Genomic DNA, 24,370 nt, shown 5'->3' on the forward strand with positions numbered 1-24,370 from the left:
ATGTGAGATTGGGGTGCATGTGAGTCTCTTAGCATTTCCTATTAATTAGCTGGTACAGCTGATTGGAGAGAGCCCATCGCTGAGAATAGTTTTAGCATCCAATCAAATGCTGCCTTGGTCGCGATGCAAATTCATGTGAGCCCTGTGAACTGGGACGGAGGGAGTAGTTAAGTTAGCATCTTGAATGGAGATGGGTCTGTTGGTCCATCTCCATGCCTCGGTCCTACACAGTTGGTATTCTGTCAGTGCATAGTTCCATACTCTCACGAGGACATTGTCATTGGTTGCTGATGTTAGAGGATCACTCCCACTCTGTATGCCCTCTGCGATGCTGATGCTATCGATCCCAACTAATCCGAGCTTTTTTTTTTTTTGAGGTAAAAACTAATCCGAGGCGCAATGTGGAGCAAAATATTTCTAGCGACGAACAATTTCGATTTGGGCCAAGCGGGGCGAGACGGAAATTTGAGCCCAAATTTGAGCCCTCTACCAGCCCAACCACCTCGCTCGCTACCCACCCTCAAGAAAAATAAACCTCGCTCGCTACCCTCACTCTACTCTCCCAGTCCCCTTTCCGCCTCCCTCGCCTGCACCGCCGATCCCGGCCAACTCCGGCGCTGTCCGACCACCGCTCCAGCACCCCCCTCCCCACCCTCCCTATATTCCAAGCCGTGGAGCCACCAAATGGCAGCACCTACACAAACCCTAGCCCAGATCCTGGCTGTACAAACGAGCAGGACTTCAAGTTTCGACCTTTGGCATCCATGGCGGCTGCGGCTGCGCGGCAGTGCGTTGTGGTGCCACGGCGGGCTGACCGGCTGCACCGTGCGGGGCAGATTGTGCCGGTCAACAAGCCCGCCGCCCTCACCGACGCCGGCGGTCTGGACCGTCGGCAACCGCGTCCGGGCTGGCTGCAGCTCCGGCCGGTCCTCCTCCTCGCCGTTCCCCTTCTATAGGACGGCATCCACCGACACCTCGTGTCCTTGGGCAGCAGCAGGTGCACGGGTGTGATTTGTTGTGCGAGACGGAGAGGTTCTTCAGGGGGAGGAACGGCGTGCTTTTGTCGGCGCCGCCGGCCTGCGCCGCCGCCACGCCGTCGTGCCGTGCGAGCACCCATGCTCCGGCCGAGCTGCAGGGCCACCCAAGGATGCTAGTTGTGGCATGTCTTCGTGGTATGGATTCCTCCGTTCTTTGTCTGAGTCCTTCGGTTCTAGGTCCAACATTCAGAACTCGTGATAGTTTTGTTTGCAAAGCATGTAATGGGTCAAAGATTGTTTTGGAATAGATGATCAGGTCCTACATCTCGTGTCATTCATCTACCATCTGCATGTACTAGCACAGCAGCCTGTTACTATGCTTCAGTGTAGTAATAACTCCTAGTGCCCAAATAAGCTATATCTGAAACTACGTATACAGTCTGCATATGTATTTTCTACTGATCCTTAAGGCCATTAAAACTTAACACTGAGGCGTGTGAATTTCTACTGTGTGATGGCAGCAACTGCACTGCCTGACTTTTTGTGGGAGACTGAGAGCCTGAGGGGGAGGAGCTGTCAGCGAGTGGCGACCAGCTATCTTCCCGGCATCGATGACCAACGATGTACCCCTGCACCGGCCTAACTGCAGTAATAACCAAGGTTGCTTCCTGTGTTCATATTACATGTTTGTGCTAGTTTACTTGCATATCCAGCATGCTTTTGCCAGCCACCAGAAAATTATACTAACATTTTTGTTTGAATCTTTGCTGTTCACAGGCTCATTTGAAGCACATTGTTTCTCAGTTTTGTTGTGGAACAGCTTGAATCTCTTGTACTAGTTGCAGATGCTGCATTAGTTGAAGAAGCTTACGAGATGTTTGTTCTTTTGCTTGGGGTAAATTCCTCAGTTCTAGGTTTTTTCAAGTCTTGTTATGTGCAAGCATTCAGAGCTGTTTATTTTCAAAGCACGTAATGGGTAAAAGCTTTGGACTGGAGCATATGGTGATGTACTGATGCCTGTCGTTTCCTTGTGTAAATACTAGTAGAGCAGCTTGTTACAATGCCAGTACACACGGTATTCAAGCCAGCTCTTCTTGGAATCTCGGCAATTTACATGTGTTTTCTGAAAATCACTGCTTTGGGTAGCAACGTGCGCTTCTGAAATTTTGACACTGAAGGGTGTGAATGTATATTCAGTCAAAGCAAGGAATCTGGTTTGTGATAATCCTGTTAAATCCACCATCTGGTTTATAAAGGAGATGTAGTTGCTATGGTATATTAATGATGGATCTTTTGGTGTTAACTATAATGATGTGTTTTCCGACCGGATAGCTTAGTCTGTTAGCTTAACTAAACTGAAATTTATTTTTCAGTCAGATTGATCCTAGCATGTTTATGTGCAGCAATACTCCAGATTCCACATATTTTATGTGTTGAATGATTTATGGTGCCATTTGTTTGTTTTGCTGCTGTTGTGAGTTATTTTGCTTGTGGTGAGCCTGATATGTTACCTGCAGGTGATCATCTGTGTCGAGGGATTTACCTCTGTGGTTGCTTGTTCACTCCTTCCGTGCCGCTTGGGGTCTGCGTGTCAGCGGCGCCAGTGAAAGATCAAGACCTTGTCGCTGATGCCAGCGCCATTAGGAATGTTGGCAGCAGTGCCAGTGAAAGAGCAAGACCTTGTCGGTTATAGTAATGTTGGCAGGGAAGGTAGTATCTGCTTGAGTTTCCGTTCATCCCATTTTCTAGTTACGGTTATAGTAATATAGCTTTTAAGACTTAATGGCCACTACTTAGCCACGCTGAATTTGAACAAAACTTACCCAGCTAGTGTTGTCATTTTCTTGCATGGTGCAAATGGTTACCGTCAGTTTCAAACTTGTTATTGTCAAAGTGAAGTTACACTGAATTTAACTTGGACAAGGTCTTATTTTTGCCGCAGGTTGAAAGTTCTTGTTGCCAATCTTGGAAATTCTCCATGACGAGCATTGGAACAGTCAAACTTGGGCGAGGCTTGCTGAGAGCTGGGTGTGTAAATAATTGTGTAGCCTTTGGTTATTTGCATTTTCCGCTTTGTGTCTGCGTGGATCTGGCTGGTCCACTGCCGGCCTGCTATGCTGCCGTCGAGTCTGTGACCTGGGAGGGGTATGTTTGTATATTATATTCAGAGGTTGCAAGTCCCGTTTCTTTGAGTTGGTTCGAAATCAGGACTTGTAATCATATAGTGTAGAATGTGGAATGGTTTGTAATCTATAATCTTTGGTTCGAAAAAGCAGTGGAATCGATGTAGGCAGGAACAGGAAGGAAGCTTTTCGTGCAGCTCGTCGGCATGGTTGGATCGGTGGAAGATCAGTGTGTGTGGTGACGGTAGTAATGTTTGTCTTGGGTTCTTGGGTCCCTTGTAAGAGCATCTCCACCGAGGGCCCTCAAATAGTCGTCGGCAGAGGTGTCGGCACCTTCGTTTGGAGGACGCCGGCAAGGCTATTTGGGAGAGCTGTTCCCACACCGGCGCTCTCAAACCTGCGGTCCCGATAGATATTTTGAATTAAAAACACAAATAAATGCATAAAAATGAAATATAGAGAACAAGCATTCCATTCCATAAACTAATACATAATTGGGAACGTGGTTTATGTGAAGATATAGTTCGGAACATGGTTTTCCACAAACTAATACATAGTTTGAACCATGGTTGACACAAATATAAAAAAGTGAAAAAAAAACTAAATCTAACTAGGCCGGTCATCGTAAGTTTTGTGTGTTCGCTGCCAAGAAAGAACACTCGAGGAAAATACAGCTGGTGAGGGTGCCCCTGTTGGTTCTTCCGAGGAAGAACATCCAAAAACATGCGTGCCGATATTCGTTGCGAAGAAACAACACTCAGTCGTCGTCCTCTTCGGCGCTGTCGTCGTGGTAGTGGCGGCGGCAACGCGTCTCGTCGAACACTTTGACGATCATGTCCCTCTCGCCAAAGTAGGAGAACATGAGCACGAAGCCAGCTTGGAGACGGTGGTAGAACTTCTTCCAGCCGATGTGGAGGTAAAAAAGGAGATAGGAAGACAGACAAAGCCAGTCAAACCTGAAACGCGTGAAACCGACCGACCGAACTCGCACTGGACCTTGACGATGTATCAAATTAATTAGACAGCAGAGTGGTACGTGCGTGCGCGCGAGGCTGTACTACTCCGGCGCGCGATCGAGGCTGTCTCCGGACGATGGTATCGCCAGCTGTCTCCGGACGCGCGCGTCAAAACGACCGATGGAGGGCCAGCGGGGACGTGTTCACACGGAAAGCAAGCGCCAGCGGCACCAGAATAAACCCGGACGTCGTCTCGACTCGGACGTGCACGTCGAACCGACTGACCGCGCACCTTCTTCAGAGAGAGCACGGGCACGGGGAGAAGAATAGAAGATCGATCACTGAAAAGTTCCCGCGCCGGCGTGGAGGCGCGGGGCGAGAGGAGGGGCGAGGACGGCGCCATGGCTTCCGGCGCGTCGCCTCGTCCGCCCATTTCCACACAAGCTGGCCGTTGACGAACCTCAAGGGAAGGAAGGAAGGGGGGACGCTGGCCGTTGGTGTCGCGGTGAGGCGCGGCGGCGCAGGTGAAAGGGGAACGAGAATTATGGGCCCAGTTTGGTAGTGTTGGGCTAAATTGGGTTTGGACTTAGCCCAAAAGCTATTAAGTAGTACTATTGCACAGAGGCCTACCTATAGCACTATCCTGACCTCTGGGTTAAAAATACCAAAAATAATGGGTCTTTGAGTATACTTGTTGGAATGTGTCTCCAATGTTTTTGCATAGGAAGTCAGAGTATCACACACATGTACTTTGGACTCCCATAAATATGGAGTGCCATGTGATGAAATGGTAGTGTTGTTTCGATGTTGGCCTCTTCGTCGCCGTCTGCACGTCCATGAAGATCGTTGTCAATGGTGGAAGCCCGGCAAGCATCTTGTACATTGACACGCTCAAGAGCGCTACGAAAAGGCATCATGGAGCCTTCTTGGGAGGTCAATCCAACCACTTGGGCAGATTGAACTTCTCATGACCTTCCGGAGCAAGCGAAATAACCAAGCGCATCTCGGGTAGTTGGGTTAACCAACAAGGACACCCTTGCGACTAGGGTTGTAACTTCTACCACATGGAAACAAAGCTTTATGTTTTCTTTTTAGTTTTCATGTTCATGTTTTTCGTATGTTGGGTGATTTGTTGCTGCATCGTGCCCCTTACAACCAACAATGGGTTGCATTAGCCGGTATTCACGTCCTTGTAATCGCCAATTACTTGATAGTTCACTGATATGGTTCTGTATGTTATAGTTAGATGGTAGGGGCAACATGAGCCCAAGTTTTTATTAAGGATTAATTGGATCTATGCCATCCCAATTTTTACTTGAGATATGCCATTACAAAAACCAAAATAAAAGATTTAAATCGGGTCGGCTGAACGAGTCGGGCCGCGATAGCATACCTTTAAAGAGTTGCGGGGAATAGGGACGGCGTCGGGCGACAAGTGTTTTCACATTTGCAGGGAATGGGGATGGCGTCGGGATGTTGAGGTCGATGCTTGGACCTGCCGACACGTCTGAGATAGACTCTCTGACCCCAGCGATGTGTCCCTCGATAGCCCGGATATATAACGTCAGCGCGTGGGCTAATGAGTGTGGGGATTTGTTTGCAGCCAAGTGGGAGTTCGTCGCTAGGGCGTTGGTCAACATGTGGAGGTTGATCATGAGTACCTTCTCACCCTGATTCGAAGGGTGACGTACCGTCCACTGGCGGAGGGTCTTGGAGACCATCCTAGGTTGTGGCCCGGTCTTCCAGCATTAAAACTTGGTTATTTAGCCCATAAAAAAAGTTAAGAAATATTGGCCAACATGAGACATACTGCTTATTCGGCCCAGGCTAACACTTCAAGCTGAGCAATTATCCCCTCCTAGTTTAGCTGGCACCCTCCGCCACTGGTACCGTCAGAAGGTTCAGCATCTTCCCCTAGAGCACATATGCACACATGGGACGATTTTCCAAGGAACGAGACAACAAGTACGAAAACCTCTTTACACGACGATGTCGACCACAACACTAACCACCCAGCAAGACACAAACTATAGGACGTTGTGACCAAAATAAGACACGACAAGAAGAAGGTAGCAACATCACCATGAAATGCGAGAACTCACAGTTCAAGGGCTTTCAATCAATGGCAAGAAGAACCACTTGTGAAGAGCTCCGGCCGAGCATGTGAACACCACACCTCATGAAACACCAGCACAGGTAGACCACGAACTAAACACAACGTGACCACCTTCCCGCAGTCCCCAGACGACACCTCCAAGGAGTAAACGATGCCTGAACAGCGTCGCCGCCCACTCCGGGGATTAGTGATTTCACCCGTGCTCGGGGTAATGAGGTGCAGGGGATGTACGTCGACCTTGACTACAAGTAGGGAGAAGGTGTTCGAAACATCGTTGACGTCGTGACCGCCATTGCTGGCCAACAGGATTTTTCCCGCCTAGAGCCCCCTACCTAGCCACCCCGACTATGCTAGATCTAGCGAGGAGACACCATGATCTAAGGCTAGAGGGGAGGGAACAACGCGGGACGAGGTCATCGCCTTTAGATCTGCACTGGGGGCGTCGGGGCAACCAATGACCCCCTCGTGCCTGCGCGGGGGAGGAGGACCACATGTAGCACTAGTGAGCGCCTTCGTCATTTGCCACCACACACCAGTTGCATGCGGGCACCTTCAGTGGTGAGATGAAAGAAGTGCAGTGGGGAGGGTGTTGGGCAGCTAGGGGTCCGTCGCCTCCCGAGTCGCCCCAAAGTAGAGCGACCCGGGGCCCAAGAGCCGACTCTTCCCCTTTTCCTCGTATGCTATATGCCCCTTCCCTACTCCCATTTTATTCATTTTATGTCGAAAGCCATTTGATCAAGATGGTCCCTTAGGTAGACTTGCATGAATCCTAAAATAAGGCCGGGGCTCAAATTGATCTCAAATTGTTTGTTTTCCGGAAAGGGAAAACACACATATGAATCGAGTTACTGGAAGCAACCGAGGTGTGTAACCCAAAGAAGCCTATAACTAATCCTTCTTTTTATCCCAAGCTTATCATAAACCAAGGATCATTGTTAGACTAACAAATTATGTCTTGACACAACACTGGCACATCATAACTGAATTTATGAGATAAATATGTACGGTTAAATCAACTCGGAACAATATACAGAATATAGTCATGGATCAAGATGCAACGGACCAACGGAGTAAACTAGATGGCAACTCGCCTGAGACGCGGACGTCGTCATGCATGCTGCCCCCTGATGGCCTGATGGAAGCGCAACACCAAAGCTTTGAATTTGTAAGAAGTCTAAGAACTCTAGTTGTCGACGATGTAGCCGTGCTCTGCCCGGAGCTCCTTCTGGGACTCGGCGAGCATCTTCCTCAGCTCGTCGAAGAAGTCGGCCGCCTCGTTATACTTCTTCATCTGCTCGGGGCTGAAGGTGTCGTGCACTTGCCGGTCGAAAGGCTTGTACTCGACGGTGAGGAGATAGTCCACCGCCTCCTTGTTCCCGTCGCCGGAGCCGGTCGGATCCAGCGTCGGCAGCTTGGCTGTCATGGATACCTCCGTCCTCGCCATACCTCCTTTGAAGAAGCACTCCTCACACAGACCGTCGGTCGTTCGATCCGATCTCCTCGACACGAGACTTGGGAGATTTCCGGTTTGGAACCCTAGCTTTCTGTTTGGGGAGGTGCTGGTGGAGTTGTGCCTCCGTATTATGAAGGCGGAGGTGAACCCTGGGTCGGAACTGATGTTCCAGTCCAGTCCGTCTCCGAGTTCCTCAGGGAAACTCAGCCCAAAAGAGTGTTGGGCCTTTTGGTATGTGATTGCCCCCGGCTGGTAGGCCTTGTAACCTTGTAGGTCCAGCTGATCCATTTAATAATAACAGAAACGAGCGTGCTGATATGCAACGTCAGAACTAATTTCTTCCTTTTGACTACCGAATCTCCTTTTTCTGTATATTTTTCCTTTTTTATTTCTTCTTGATTTTTTGATTAATTTCTTGTTAATTTAGGTCAGGGTTCTCCACACAATCTTTCCTTACGAATTCAAATTTCATACTAATATTTACATTTTTCTCACTTAGTCAAAAACTTTATTCATTCTGTAGTCATCATTTGTTGTATGGATGCAAAAAATTATGCGCCACTAAATGCAAAAATATCGTTATGCTTGTAATCGTGATATGTTTCATGCATGGGCGCACAAATTTCGTTCCACTTGTTTCAAATTTGCTTGACATGTAGTTATAATATAGATGATAACCCGCGCGTTGCTGCGAGAATACTTGGGTACATTGTAAATAACTGTTTGATATGAAATTAAAATCAAACATATGATACATCGTACATATGCAACATTGACCATACAGACTCGAGGAAAAAAGAAAAGACAATTGTCCCCCAAAAAACTCTTTTATATCCAAATTGTGCAAATACAAATATCATTACAACCTGTAGTTCATCACAACTAAAGCAAATATGTATATTTGAACAATTGCGGATACATAATTTCATCTAAAGTATGAGAGCTATGAAGTGCTTTGTTTAGACACCAACACAATTGAACCGAACAAATGAATTTAACCTATGGGCAGAATTTTTCACCACTGCCTAGAATATTCTTTCTTGCAACAATTGGGATATCTTTGATCTTCATCCCTAAGAGATCAATCAGGCCAAAAGATCAGACAGAGGCATAGCAGTTTTACATGTAGAGTAAAATATATATTAGACATGTGAGCAGCAGAGCAGCATCTACTTCCTAAACTGAACGCTGATAAAAATTATTATAGTGGTACATGCTTCCACCGTTAACTATGATCATTTTACTACATGATTTATTTTATAATTTACGTAAATAGCAAATCATTACAGTTTAGGTACATGCATGTTTCTTTTTCATTCTTCATCCACACTTAACAGCTCATGCTGGTAGTACTTTTATTCTTAAATCTTGAATCTTGAACGAATCTTAGACCATGCATACCATATTTCAGTTGGCAGCTTTTGAGGTTTCTCTTTCCAAAACAAATCAATGACATGCGGTTCTGTTATATTTAAGGTTTGCAAACTGAAAATTTGTGTGTTCTGTAGCAGGTATGGAAATGCCTGTGGGCGTGCAAGATGGCCTGAACATAGAGGAAAAGTATGTCAACATGCTGCGCACAGAGTCTAACATGCGCTTTTTAACAAACAAGGAAGAAATTGAAGCCCTTCAGCAAGATATCATCCTTCCAATGCTTCACAACATGCTGCAGAATATAAAATCTACCGAGATTGAGCTCGCGATGGCTGGTTACTTTGATGCCAGTGCTGAGGCTTCAGAGATCTGCAAGCAGCTACTGAGGAACATCAAGAACACCCAAAGCAACTACCAATCAATGGACAGCTTCCTAGCAAGCATTTTGGGATGTACTACTGCCACTAGTAGTACTTCCCTTGGAATAGAAAGGTTCCCTGTTAGAAGCAACCCTTTCAGCACCACCACCAGAAGCAATTTCAGACAGGTTCATGACAAGTACTCCTCTGTGCTCCAGACCATCAAATCAAGCCACAAGAAAGTGGCAAAGGATCTCAAGATAGTGAAAACAATCAAGAAGATTTCAAGGACTTGCCTTATCATGGCCTGTGGTGTGGTTGCCATCAGCTCAGCAGCACACCTAATGTTATTTAGCCTTCTTGTTGGGTCTGCAATCATGGGGCTCTGTCCCATGGCACTCAAGAAGAGGATCACAAGGCTGAAACGCTCCAAGACAAAGTCTTTGCAGCAGTTGCAAGAACAACTCGATACTGCTGCGAAGGGCACATACGTTCTTGGTAGGGACTTCGACACGGTGAGCCACCTCGCGGTGCGCCTCTCTGACAGTATTGAGCGGGAGAATTCAATGGCAATGTATTGCAAGGGGATGGTGGGTGAGAAGATTCCAGTGCATGAGATGGTGATGGAGCTGAGGAGGAGTTGTTGTAACTCTAGGAGACTGGCCGAAGAGCTAGAAGAGCATGTGGGCATTTTCCTTGCTACAATCAATAGGGCTAGAGTTTTGGTGATCGAAGAGATGTCCAAGCAAGTATGAATACAGCTGCCAGTTTGTATAGTGTGGACATTCATGTTTAGGAGTACTTCACCGATGTTTTTTTAGATTGTGCTAGGAGTTTGTACATCAATACATTAATATAAAAATTAGGACAACTACGGCTTCGACAAAAGAAAGAGAAAAAAAAAGTTACTAGTTGGTGAGAGTTTGAGGAAAACTAGAAATATCAACTTCAATTTTCTTGCGTGATTATTTTAAAATGCTTCTTGTACTATCAGTGTATATATGAAAACAATCTGAGATTATTCATGAAATACTACATGCAGTTAAATGAACTTCCACCTATCCTCAAAAGGATCCCATTTCAAAATACTTCTTAGTAACTTATGGTCTGAAAGTTAATATTGATTGATAGTTTAAGTTCAGTCTGATGGCTACTACTCAAAGGGAACAAGCTTGGCGCAAACCAAACAGCACTAACATTTTCAGAAAATATATTAAGCAACTATGAAATATGATATTCAGTTAATACAAAATTAATATTAGTATAGTAGACGCAAAAAGGATGTGTTTTCTACGCCATACCTGATAGCGTGCATTGTAGTCCATCCATGAAGTTAGAAGTAGCAAGAATTGGCATCATTATGGATACATACTTTGCCACCTCTTCTTCATTGCTGTACAAGTAACCCCAGACATCTCGTACACAAATTGTGATGATAGCTACAAGAAGGCCTTCTACTAGGCACATAATTCCTGAAATAAGAATCGATAGCCGTGCAGCTTGTGGATTCCCCGCGCCTAATTCATTGGACACTCTAATACTGCGTAGAAACATTGATCATGAACTGAAACTGGTTAAGTACAAGTTTGAGTTGTGTCTCAGAAAATGAAAGGAAATGGGTGCGACTCTGAAATTTGTGTTCCTGACCTTATCGCACTGCTGAGACCACTTGGAATTGTATAAACCATCCACATTGTGTTCAGGCTAGAAAAGTGAACTATGGTTAGTTCACATAACCAAGCATCTGAAAGCATAATATGCCAAGCTGGCCAACTTCATTGTTCATGATTATTGTGAGAAATAGAAAAGGGAAGGTGTGTAACATAGTGCTGCTGGCAGGTGATTTGAGTGTAACAGGTAACTACTCTTGTTATAGAGCAACAATGCTGGAGCTACCAGAATTCATCTTCTTATTAGTAATTCTGAGTACTGTAATGCATGAGGGCATTTTTGTAGTTCAGTTTCCTTACCTGATGGATAAAATTGAAGTTTCCGAGTTTTGGATTTGGTAGAAAACCTGCAAGGAGAACCACCATCTCAAATGCCCGAGTACTCCAAGCTGAACTATGTTGCGAGTCAAACAACGTCCATGAAGAAAGAAGGTGGTAAACCACGCATCACTTTTCGCCCAATTGTAAAGACATGCTTATTGCCGAAATACTCATTAGCAAGACATTGTTCTATTAAGATTACCAGGTCATAAATGTAGATGGAATGGCCAGACTTAAATACATGTTGACATCCTTTAGCTCCGCCCTTGACCATCCATGCCAGCTCCTTCCGCCAGCTTCAGAGAATTTCACATACATCGCCAGCAATACCACATTGAACCAGTACGATATCGAGGTCGCCAAAGCCGCACCTGTGCTGGCAAGACCGGAATTCTGAACAAGGAACCAGCACAGCAGAATGTGGAATACCAACGTCACTCCAGAACAGACTACCAGCGGGTGGACGATGTTTTGGGCTTGCAGGAACTTTGTAAGGCACTGAAGCAAGCCATACGCGAAAAGACCAGGGATCAGCAACCGGGCGTAAGCTCCAGCTTCGTATGATATCTCTGGATTTTGACCAAGAGCAACGAGGATTTGGCCAGTGAAGGCCAAAACGAAGGCCAGCGGAACGCTCGCGAGCATGAGAACGAAGATTGCCCTATGGGCATGTGTCCCGAGCATGTCGTACTGCTTTGCTCCGTATGATTGCCCACACAGTGTGTCCAGCGCGCTTCCCATTCCCAGCTGGCGCGTTGAGATGGAACAAACAGGCACAGTTATTATTAAGTTTATGACTTGCAATTTGTAGTAGTAGGCATCAGCTAGTAGAGCATTATGAAAAAGTGCTTGTAAAGAGGACATGATGTTGTTACTTTGTGCTGATTTTGCTAAAAAGTGGCTTGGAAACGAGTAGTAGCTACTAGGTGGCCGCGTTGCATTTTCAATCGATTCGCTATTCTGCTCTGGAACGAACAGTTTGTCCATGCTTCGCAATCAGGAGCGGTACCACTAGCTAGGCGATGCTTACCAGGACGCTGAAGCCGGTGACGTTGGCGAAGGAGGAGGCGACGGAGGCGCCGGAGAGGGAGAGCTCGCCGAGGTGGCCGGCGAACATGACGGAGACTACTTGCAGGCTGTACTGCAGCAGGCTGCAGGCGACCAGAGGCGCAGCGAGCACCACCTGCCGCCGCACCTCGTCCCGCGCCGGCGTGGAGGCGCGGGGCGAGAGGAGGGGCGAGGACGGCGCCATGGCTTCCGGCGCGTCGCCTCGTCCGCCCATTTCCACACAAGCTGGCCGTTGACGAACCTCAAAGGAAGGAAGGGGGGACGCACGCTGGCCGTTGCTGTCGCGGTGAGGCGCGGCGGCGCAGGTGAAAGGGGGACGAGAAATATGGGCCACGGCAGAGTTTCAAGGCCCAGTTTAGTAGTGTTGGGCTAAGTTGGGTTAGGACTTAGACCAAAAGCTTTTAAGTAGTACTATTGCACAGAGACCTACCTATAGCACTATCCTGACCTCTGGGTTAAAAATACCAAAAATAATGGGTCTTTGAGTATACTTGTTGGAATGTGTCTCCAATGTTTTTGCATAGGAAGTCAGAGTATCAGACACATGTACTTTGGACTCCCATAAATATGGAGTGCCATGTGATGAAATGGTAGTGTTGTTTCGATGTTGGCCTCTTCGTCGCCGCCTGCACGTCCATGAATATCGTTGTCAATGGTGGAAGCCCGGCAAGCATCTTGTACATTGACACGCTCAAGAGCGCTACGAAAAGGCATCCTGAAGCCTTCTTGGGAGGTCAGTCCAACCATTTGGGCAGTTTGAACTTCTCATGACCTTCCGGAGCAAGCGAAATCACCAAGCGCATGTCAGGTAGTCGGGTTCACCAGCAAGGACACCCTTGCGACTAGGGTGGTAACTTCTACCACATGGAAACAAAGCTTTATGTTTTCTTTTTAGTTTTCATGTTCATGTTTTTCGTATGTTTGGTGATTTGTTGCTGCATCGTGCCCCTTACAACCAACAATGGCTTGCATTAGCCGGTATTCACGTCCTTGGAATCGTCAATTCCTTGATAGTTCACTGATATGGTTCTGTATGTTATAGTTAGATGGTAGGGGCAACATGAGCCCAAGTTTTTATTAAGGATTAATTGGATCTATGCCATCCCAATTTTCACTTGAGATATGCCATTACAAAAACCAAAATAAAAGATTCAAATCGGGTCGGCTGACGAGTCGGGCCGCGATAGCATACCTTCAAAGAGTTGCGGGGAATAGGGACGGCGTCGGGCGACAAGTGTTTTCAAATTTCCAGGGAATGGGGATGGCGTCAGGATGTTGAGGTCGATGCTTGGACCTGCCGACACGTCTGAGATAGACTCTCTGACCCCAGCGATGTGTCCCTCGACAGCCCGGATATATAACGTCAGCGCGTGGGCTAATGAGTGTGGGGATTTGTTTGCAGCCAAGTGCGAGTTCGTCGCTAGGGCGTTAGTCAACATGTGGAGGTTGATCATGAGTACCTTCTCACCCTGATTCGAAGGGTGACGTACCGTCCACTGGCGGAGGGTCTTGGAGACCATCCCAGGTTGTGGCCCGGTCTTCCAGCAGTAAAACTTGGTTATTTAGCCCATTAAAGTTGAGAAATATTGGCCAACATGAGACATTATCCCCTCCTAGTTTAGCTGGCACCCTCCGCCACCGGTACCGTCAGAAGGTTCAACATCTTTCCCTAGAGCACATATGCACACATGGGACGATTTTCCAAGGAACGAGACAACAAGTACGAAAACCTCTTTACACGACGATGTCGACCACAACACTAACCACCCATCAAGACACAAACTATAGGACGTTGTGACCAAAATAAGACACGACAAGAAGAAGGTAGCAACATCACCATGAAATGCGAGAACTCACACTTCAGGGGCTTTCAATCAATGGCAAGAAGAACCACTTGTGAAGAGCTCCGGCCGAGCATGCAAACACCACACCTCATGAAACACCAGCACAGGTAGACCACGAACTAAACACAACGTGACCACCTTCCCGCAGCCCCCAGACGACACCTCCAAGGAGTAAACGATGCCTGAACAGCGTCGCCGCCCACTCCGGGGATTGGTGATTGCACCCGTGCTCGGAGTAATGAGGTGCAGGGGATGTACGTCAACCTTGACTACAAGTAGGGAGAAGGTGTTCGAAACATCGTTGACGTCGTGACCATCATTGCTGGCCAACAGGATTTTTCCCGCCTAGAGCCCCCTACCTAGCCACCCCGACTATGCTAGATGTAGCGAGGAGACACCATGATCTAAGGCTAGAGGGGAGGGAACAACGCGGGACGAGGTCATCGCCTTTAGATCTGCACTGGGGGCGTCGGGGCGACCAACGACCCCCTCGTGCCTGCGCGGGGGAGGAGGACCACATGTAGCACTAGTGAGCGCCTCCGTCATTTGCCACCACACACCAGTTGCATGCGGGCACCTTCAGTGGTGAGATGAAAGAAGTGCAGTGGGGGAGGGTGTTGGGCAGCTAGGGGTCCGTCGCCTCCCGAGTCGCCCCAAAGTAGAGCGGCCCGGGGCCCAAGAGCCGACTCTTCCCCTTTTCCTCGTATGCTATATGCCCCTTCCGTACTGCCATTTTATTCATTTTATGTCGAAAGCCATTTGATCAAGATGGTCCCTTAGGTAGACTTGCATGAATCCTATAATAAGGCCGGGGCTCAAATTGATCTCAAATTGTTTGTTTTCCAGAAAGGGAAAACACACATATGAGATCAGAGTTCTGGAAGCAACCGAGGTGTGTAACCCAAAGAAGCCTATAACTAATCCTTCTTTTTATCCCAAGCTTATCATAAACCAATGATCATTGTTAGACTAACAAATTATGTCTTGACACAACACTGGTGTTGGGGTTGAATCTCTCAGCCCCTATCTTCCTTCTACCTCTAACACTACCAATCTCACTTCTGTATCTCTCTCAAACACACAACACACGCACGCAGTAGCCAAGGAGGAAGAAACAAAGCTTTTGCCGTGTGACTCTCTTCGTTGACTCATACAATGGCTACATTTTTCTCCTCTTTTCTCATTTACCATACAAACAAAGTACAATGCCTTAAATAGACGCACGCAGGGCCGGACTCCACACTCTGACCACTAACTCCACTAGGCATGCATGCACTCACGCACTGACTCGGCTAACACACGTACCATACCACTAACAGCTGACCTGCTCTTCCTAGAATCGCTCTAGGAGCACACGACCCGGCCAGCATGCATATGCAGCTAACAAACTCGATCCATGCATTTACTAACTAACTAGATGACCAAATCACTCGGTCATGTCACCTCAGTAGCAGCTCGTATTGTTCTCAGAACTTGGCATTGCAGCTTCATGCCGCTATCGGCATCTCGCCATATTCGCCGCATCGCACGACGCCACAAGCATCTCGCCTCCCATGCCTTCGCTGAAACTCGTCGGCTTCGTACGTGTATCACACACGTACACCTTACTAGACTACACTAGGCTACATGAACACTTTAACTACATGCAAAACTCAAAACTAAACATGAAGATACATGGAATCAAGATTAAGTCTAACAACTGGCACATCATAACTGAATTTATATATGAGATAAATACGTACGGTTAAATTAACTCGGAATAATATACAGAATATAGTCATGGATCAAGATGCAACGGACCAACGGAGTAAATGGCAACTCGCCGAGACGCGGACGTCGTCATGCATGCTAGCCCCTGATGGCCTGATGGAAGCGCAACACCAAAGCTTTGAATTTGTAAAAACTAGTTGTCGACGATGTAACCGTGCTCTGCCCGGAGCTCCTTCTGGGACTCGGCGAGCATCTTCCTCAGCTCGTCGAAGAAGTCGGCCGCCTCGTTATACTTCTTCATCTGCTCGGGGCTGAAGGTGTCGTGCACTTGGCGGTCGAAAGGCTTGTACTCTACGGTGAGGAGATAGTCCACCGCCTCCTTGTTCCCGTCGCCGGAGCCGGTCGGATCCAGTGTCGGCAGCTTGGCTGTCATTTTTTTTTTTAGATCAACAGGGAGGACCCCTCCCCGGTTCCATTGATAAAATCAACGAAACCACAAACGGCCCCGAGGTTCCTTACAGTCCAAAAGAAAAGGAGATCCAAAATGAAAAGGATCTAAAACTAGAGAGAAGAAAGACAGTAACTTAGTCTTCCCGATTACAGAAACAACTTAACATCTAGATAGCAACTTTTTGTTCTCCCTTTTTTAGAGGAAACTGCACCAAAAGGAACACCAGTCGACAGACTTCATGCTTCAGCAAGCTCTGGAGAGATGCATGAGGCCGCCTCCAAGGTCGATGTAGGGGTAACCCAGGTGCCAGGCAACGCCTTCTTCTTGGCTGAAGGAGGGGGTGGACTACTGCCATCATCTAGCCACCCTTGATGCTGAAGTTTGCCAGTGTCTCCTTCAAAGTCAGGTCGCAGAAGTGGTCGACGAGGGGAAGCATGTGGTCCTTGAAGATGATCTTCCATCGTCTGACTGACAATAAGATCATCCGAAGAATCTGGTGCAAATTAAGCCATGTTTGCCCATTAAAGATCATATCATTACGAAATTTCCGAATGCACCAAAGAGTGGCAGCACAAATAGAATTCAAGGTTGGGTGCTTCTTGTTTGCCACCCAGAATCTAGCAATAGAAAGATAGTCATGTCCAACATGAATGTTGAAAACACTGGATATGAATTTCCAAATTTGCTTAGCCACAATGCATTGGAAAAAGAGATGATCAATGCTTTCATTATCAGAGCAGAACACACAGCAAACAGGTTTGTTCATTTTCCTTTTAAGCAAATTATCCCTAGTCATAAGTTTGTTATGGGAAAGGAGCCACAGGAAAATTTGAACTCTTGGAGGTACTAACAATTTCCAAACAGCAGGAATGTAGATTGGCATCACACCTCCAAAATTAATAATAGCATATAATGAACTGGATGAGTATACCCCAGAAGATTCATACTTCCAGATCAAAGAGTCACATTCATCTGATAGGGAAGTACTCCTAACAATCTCTTCTAGCTCTTGCCATTTTTGCATTAGAGCAGGAGGGAAATTCCTCCTAAATGTTAGCATAAGGGTATTTCCATCCCAGACCTGAGAGATGGTTTTATTTTGTTCATTGCAAACTAAATAAAGATCAAAGAATTGCACAGCCAGAGGAGAGGTACCAAACCAAGTGTCTTCCCAGAACCTGATTTTGGTCCCATCCCCCACTTTCCACCTGTAACCAAACTTGACACTTTCTGCTGCCCACATCACACCTTTCCAAAATTGTGAGATACCAGATGTCAAGCTACAGAAGATGTTGGGGTTATGAGTGTCATACTTGGCATCTACTAAAGATTTCCAAATTTTTCCATCATCTAGAGAATATCTTTTAATCCAGGACCCCAAAAGGCACAGATTAACATTGGCTAGGTCAGGAATCCCTAATCCTCCAAATTCTTTCTTTTTGCAGACCAATTTCCAGTTAGCTAGATGAAGCTTCCTGTGGCCTTCAAAATCATTCCATAGGCAATTTGCCATCTGGGTATTAATAAGGGGATTTCTATTTTCGTGCCCTCAGGTCCTTAGTTGTACTCAGTTTTCCCCAGCTCCTTAGTTTTTCCTCAGTTTTCCCCAAGCCCTTGTTTGAAACCCGCGAAGCGGCTCGGACGGCGGGATTCCCGTTTAGTTGACGTTCTGTCACGTGTGGGGCCGCGTCTTGTGGGGCCGAGTCGTGTGGGCCCGCGTCGCGTGGGGCTGGTAGAAAGGGACCGCGTGGGACAGGACGAGAAGCGTTTGGTTGCACGTGAGCAGGAGCTGGGTTCTGTCTCTCTCGGCCCCAAATTGGCATCCCTATTAAGTGCACCTTTTTCCCCTCTTTCTCTCTGTCCTTTTCACCAAATTAGTATAAAATCTAGAGAAGCTTGCATTTCTGACTTTCTTCAATTATTTGTGCCTTTTGGCCCTCGTTGTTTGCCAAATATGGCAGCAAATCTAGTACTCCCTCTGGTCCATATGTATGTAGTTAAATCTAGAAGCAAATCTCCAGGATAATGTACGATAAATTCACAGTCATAGTAAATCAAGAAAACTAAGTACGGCCAACAAAATATAGTAGACTAGGGATAGATAATCCCTAGATAATATGGATAGATAATAGGCTGCATACACGGCAGCCAACATAGTAACGAGGTTCTTCACAGGCACCATCATACTAACATAACAACAAGGGATCCCTAGCTAACAACAAAGGGATCCCAACAACAAACTAGGAGGCGAGCAGCGAGCGGCAGCACACGTCCGGGACTCCGCCTACCCCATCTGGCTCTCCCTCCACTTGTTGCTCTTGCTCCCCTTGGGAGCCTTGGGCTTGAGCGGAGGCATGCGCCCGGCGGAGATCTCCACCCGCCGCAAGCCGCGGAGGTGCATGCCGAGCGCCCTGTGCTTGGCGCGGAAGGAGTGGACGTTCACCGTCGTGCCGACCTTGGGGAAGGTGTTGCTGATGTTCTCAGCATGCGTGACGAGGCGAGTTGAAGTCCGTGGCGCCGAGTCTCCCGGTGCGAGAAGGGGCACTCGTACACCTCCTTGGCGAAGTAGGAGATGTGCTGGCCGACCTGCAGCCTCCGCGAGCACTCGGCGAGTCTTGACGTCCTCCCTGCTCTTCGTCGCTGCCGACGTCGCTACCGAACATCTGATCCATATCAAACAGAAACTAGTGAATGAGTTGCAACGATGACTAACGTACATGATAACAAAGTTAAGAAAAACGAGTCAGCCTCGGTTAGAGTGGACATGATTATATATCTACAGGGAAGGTGTAAGCGAACTAAAGCTCATGCACAACAGATTTGTACACAGCAATGGTTCGCTGAACCCTCCCTGTAAAAATTTGTGCCCAACCATTCATCATAGGCAAAGAAACAGATTCTAGATCTGAACTAGATCTGAATTTGAACACATTCGAGATTATTTGCAAAATTAAACGGTTGATATCTTTTGATTAGTGCATAAAATAACTGATTGAGATCCCATGATTACTTGCATAAATTAACTGATTGAGATCCAATATTACTTGCATAAATTAACCGAACAGCCGAACCCCAAATCTTAAACGAAATCAAGAAGTGATCAAAACAAAATGGAATAAAATCGGCGCAAATATTAGCCCAATACTCATCCATCTACAGATCCATCTACACCAGCAAAAATAGGGTTCAAAAAGGAATGGGGAACAAAAAGGAAGCAAACCGTAGTTACCTCGTTCCATGGGTCCTCCAGGGAGGTGTCGTAGGGGTTCGGGGGCGGGACGTACGGCACGGGGTCGTAGGGGTCCCATCCCGCCGGGATCCGACCGCCACGAGGCGGCAGCAGCCTCCGATGCACCGGCGACGGCGGCGGCGGCGGCGTCGTCCGTCGAGGGACGGGGCCGAAGATGGAGGCGTCGCGCTTCGAGCCAACCTCGACGATGGGATTGGCATTCTCCTTGTCCATCTCTCCGACGGAGGAAGAGGAAGAGGGAGAGGGAGAGGGTTTTTGCTTTGGAGAAGATGATGGGACGTGGGAGAGAGTTGGCGATGCGTGAGCGAGTGAGAGTGACGAGAGACGGTGCGAGGAAGCGTCTATAAAGGCGAGGGGTGGTTAATGCGACCCGCGTCCTACGCGTGCACGGGTGCACGTCCGCACGTCTTGGACTTCGCAACGCGACACGCGTCCACGATTGCACGTCTCGACTTCTCCACCGTGACCCGCGTCTACGCGTCAACAATTGCACGTGTCCTCGAGTCTAACCCTGGAAATTTAGATATACTCAGGTATACCCTCGAGTCTTATACTAGCATTTTTTGTGTGCTCAATTTTCCCCTCGAGTGCTAATACTGGCTAGTGCAATATACTCAGTTTTACCCTCAAGTGGCTGGTCAATAGAGAGTCAACAAATGGGATTAACTAGTTAAATGAGTCATTTAATGTGCAAAAAAATCCTAAAAAGAGTGGCACTTACTCATGGAGTCTTTACCACAAATTGACACTTCTCAAATCATAGATAAATCATAGATAAATCAAGTTTTACCACAAATTGCCACTTCTCAAATCACCTAGTAGCTATGAAGGTGCATGGTTTTCCACAATAAGCCCTTCCCAAAACAGCTTCCCCCAAATCATACTTTGTCTAAATGAGGCCACAATTCTCACACCTGATGTATATTGGTATTGCAAATAGTTTGAGGTAGGCCAAGATGGGTTTCATTGTACAAAACACGCATTTTCCATTTTTTAAATCTCATATCTGAATCCCTTAGTCTATTTACTACTCAGGTGCCCTTGGTTTCTTGATAGTACTAAGTTTTGCCCTCTCTCTTCACAAATTCTCGCAGACGTGCATCATCGCTCTGATTGGTCTAGCCCATGTCACGCGGATCGTGCCCACCGACCGTTGATCGTATGATATAGGGAACGGGCAGGATAACCCCTCTCTCTCTCTGTTGGCGGTTAATTAGCTTCCACCCTCTAAGTATCTTTGAAGGGCGGTTTTCTGTATTATTTTTCACGCGCTAAAAATTATAAACTGTTTTAGGCGTTATTTTTCACGCAAAAAATGATAAACCATCACCGATTTGTTGTTACCATTACTTTTCACGCAAAAAAATGATAAACCATCACCGATTTGTTGTTGCCATTACTTTTCACGCAAAAAAATGATAAACCATCAACAATTTGTTGTAGCCATTACTTTTCACGCAAAAAAAATGATAAACCATCACCGATTTGTTGTTGCCATTACTTTTCACGCAAAAAATGATAAACCATCAACAATTTGTTGTAGCCATTACTTTTCACGCAAAAAATGATAAACCATCAACAATTTGTTGTTGCCATTACTTTTCACGCAAAAAATATGATAAACCATCACCGATTTGTTGTTGCCATTACTTTTCACGCAAAAAATGATAAACCATCAACAATTTGTTGTAGCCATTACTTTTCACGCAAAAAATGATAAACCATCAACAATTTGTTGTAGCCATTACTTTTCACGCAAAAAATGATAAACCATCACCGATTTGTTGTTGCCATTACTTTTCACGCAAAAAATGATAAACCATCAACAATTTGTTGTAGCCATTACTTTTCACGCAGAAAAAACCTAATTTGTTACAAAAGCTGGTTTCAGTGAGACCTAACCAAGTTTGGCATACATGATGGCATACCTATAACAACAAGGAATATCTAAAAGGGAAAGTTTCGAGAAAATTTAGGGTGAAAATGATGCCATACATGATGCTTGTTTTTCGAGGTTTTGACCTGAAAATCAATTGGGTATTGTAAAGGGAAATAAAAAGTTCGAAAAATGTAAAAACGAAACAATCTATCTATCTATGTATAGAAGATCAGTCTGTATGAAATTTGAGGTTATTTAGAGAAGGTAGAAAAAATCACCTTGTTAGAAAAGCTGGTTTCAGTGAGACGAAACGGCATGCGTTTAAGCAAAGTGATTTTTTCGAACATCTCCAAATGCCCCCAAATTTTCCATACATGATGACATACGTGTAACAACAAGGAACCCTATCTAAAAAGTGTCAAAAAGTTTGCCCAACCGTATAGCTCTATCAAAAAGAACCTCACCATGGCGCTAGTATAATTTTGGGATAGTTACAAACTTTCGTTACCTAACCTTCAACATGAAACTTGTTTCAAATTCATTTTGGCCTACAAGAAACAAATCCCAACTTGATTCGAGCACCACAGCCTCCAAACGATGCCAATGCCGATATCGGCATGGTCAGAACGGCTATGCTCGCCGCCACTGCTAGGTCAACGTCGGGATGCACCCTCAATCCCGTCCCCTCATTCGATCAACGACACACCGAGAGATACCGCCGAGGCCAATGCCGAACATACATGCTGATGCCAATGCCGATCATGCATGCACGCCGCTGTGGGCACGGCCACGCCGACCCGCTATGTTGGACGCCACAGACCGCCGCGAGGTCTTTCCCTTCGCCACCACACTCTCCTAGCACCCACCTATACACGCCAGAAAGGAGAGACACTAGTTTTCTCTACATTGCTCGCGTTCGTGTCCGACACGGTCGAGTCAAAGTTTTGAGGTGGTCGTCGATGTCGTCGACCATTTCTTCTCTTCTTTGCATGGTTAAACGCGTCTAGTTCATATCTATCTAATGCGTCCGGTCTCGCCTCATGCGGTTCTTTGTGGACGTCGATCTCATCTCGGCACCCCGCATGCCACCTCCTCCGTGCCATCGCTGTAGAGCTCCGTTCAAAAATCTAATCCTACCCGTGTATTGCCCCTTGTATCGGCGTCATGGCCCCACTTGTCATTTGATATACCGAAGCCCCACTCGTTCGCGTTTTGGTCGGGGATACGGCGATGCTTACGGTCAAACAAAGATGGATGGTACGACGTGTCTTTGCGGGCTCTACGTGGCCCCACTAGTCGGAAGATAACGGTCAACCGTCGGGCAACCGGCCGTTACATCACGTGTGATGGTTTCAGACAAACGCTTGGGTAAAACTGAGGAAAAACTAAGGAGCTGGGGAAAACTGAGCACAACTAAGGACCCGAGGGCACGAAAATAGAAATCCCATTAATAAGATCCAGGGCCCATTTGGGAAATTTAAAAAAGGAGAGCAGGTAAATGGGAATGCTAGCTAGACAAGCCTTAATAAGAGTTAATCTAGCAGCATAAGAAAGTAATTTCCCTCTCCAGCCAGCAATCCTTTTTACGATTTTATCTAAAAGTGGCTGGATATCCTCTCTTCTAAGTTCACTATAATGTAAAGGTATACCTAGGTACTTGATAGGGAATTTACCCAAGGCACATCCCAGGATGTTAATGTATGAGTTAACTTCTTCATCATTAACCCCTGGAGGGATCAGTTCACTCTTCTCATAGTTTATTCTCATCCCTGATACTTGTTCAAAACAAGTGAGCACCACCTTAAGGTTTGATGCAAGGATAGGATCTTTCTCAGAGAAAAGAATAGTATCGTCTGCATATTGGAGGCAAATGATTCCTCCAGGGCAGAGATTTGAACAAAGACCTCTGATGAGGTTAGCATTAGATGCTTTAATCAACATCCTAGTTAAGACATCTACCACTAGATTAAAGAGAAGGGGAGACAAGGGATCCCCCTGCCTCAACCCTTTGCCTGTAATAAAGTAATTTCCAATGGCATTATTTAGCTTGACTCCAACAGAGCCTTGAGTAGTAATAGCTTTAATCCAAGCAAGTATTTTAGGATAGAAACCTCTCTTAGAAAGGACATCTAAAAGAAAGTCAATGTCAACTTTATCAAAAGCTTTTTCATAGTCTAGTTTGAGGACAAGGCCTTCTTTTTTCTCATGAACTATAGAATGAAGGACTTCATGTGCAGTCACTACACTTTCCAGGATAAACCTGCCTTTGATGAAAGCTGATTGGTTAATGGAAGTAATGACCCCCATGATAATAGCAAGTCTATTAGTTAATACCTTAGTAAAGATTTTAAAACAGCAATTCAAAAGACTAATGGGCCTAAACTTTTTCATGCTACTAGCCTCAGGCTCTTTGGGAATCAAAGTTAAAATAGCAAAATTCAGCCTAAATAAATCTAACTTGCCCTCATGGAAATCTTTAAACATAGCCATGAGATCATCCTTCAGCATGTCCCAAAAATGTTGATAGAAAACAAAAGGTAAACCATCTGGACCAGGAGCACCATCAGAGTATGAATCAAAGACAGCTTTCTTGATTTCTTCCTCTGTAAAAGGAGCCTCTAGATTCCTATTCTGTTCATCAGTAACACATTCATCAGAGGAGTAAAAATCCTCCGCTAATCTATAACCAGAAGGCACTTCTTTTTTGAACAGCTCTTTGTAAAAGGAAGTAGCTAGTTCAAGCATCTCTGCCTCCTCTGTGATGGGCCCATCAGGACCATCCAGGGAATGAACTAACATTTTCCTCCTCCTTTGGTTGG

General features: G+C 46.3%; 1 protein-coding gene and 1 pseudogene across 1 annotated transcript; one reads left to right on the forward strand and one right to left on the reverse strand.

The window, feature by feature from the left end:
• The first annotated feature begins 9,138 nt into the window (after window positions 1-9,138).
• On the forward strand, window positions 9,139-10,113 carry LOC124661056 (UPF0496 protein At1g20180-like). Its single transcript, XM_047198921.1, has one exon. It carries the CDS (start codon window positions 9,139-9,141, stop codon window positions 10,111-10,113), a length of 975 nt encoding a protein of 324 aa, XP_047054877.1.
• Window positions 10,114-10,648: 535 nt separating this feature from the next.
• LOC124661067 lies at window positions 10,649-12,515 on the reverse strand (annotated as a pseudogene).
• Window positions 12,516-24,370: the final 11,855 nt, after the last annotated feature.

This window comes from Lolium rigidum, chromosome 1 (genome assembly GCF_022539505.1).
Source record: "Lolium rigidum isolate FL_2022 chromosome 1, APGP_CSIRO_Lrig_0.1, whole genome shotgun sequence".
Taxonomy (NCBI): domain Eukaryota; kingdom Viridiplantae; phylum Streptophyta; class Magnoliopsida; order Poales; family Poaceae; genus Lolium; species Lolium rigidum.

Bases quoted from the DNA above. Each gene is read 5' to 3' on its own strand.
- LOC124661056 (XM_047198921.1), top strand. From the start codon at position 9,139: ATGGAAATGCCTGTGGGCGTGCAAGATGGCCTGAACATAGAGGAAAAG.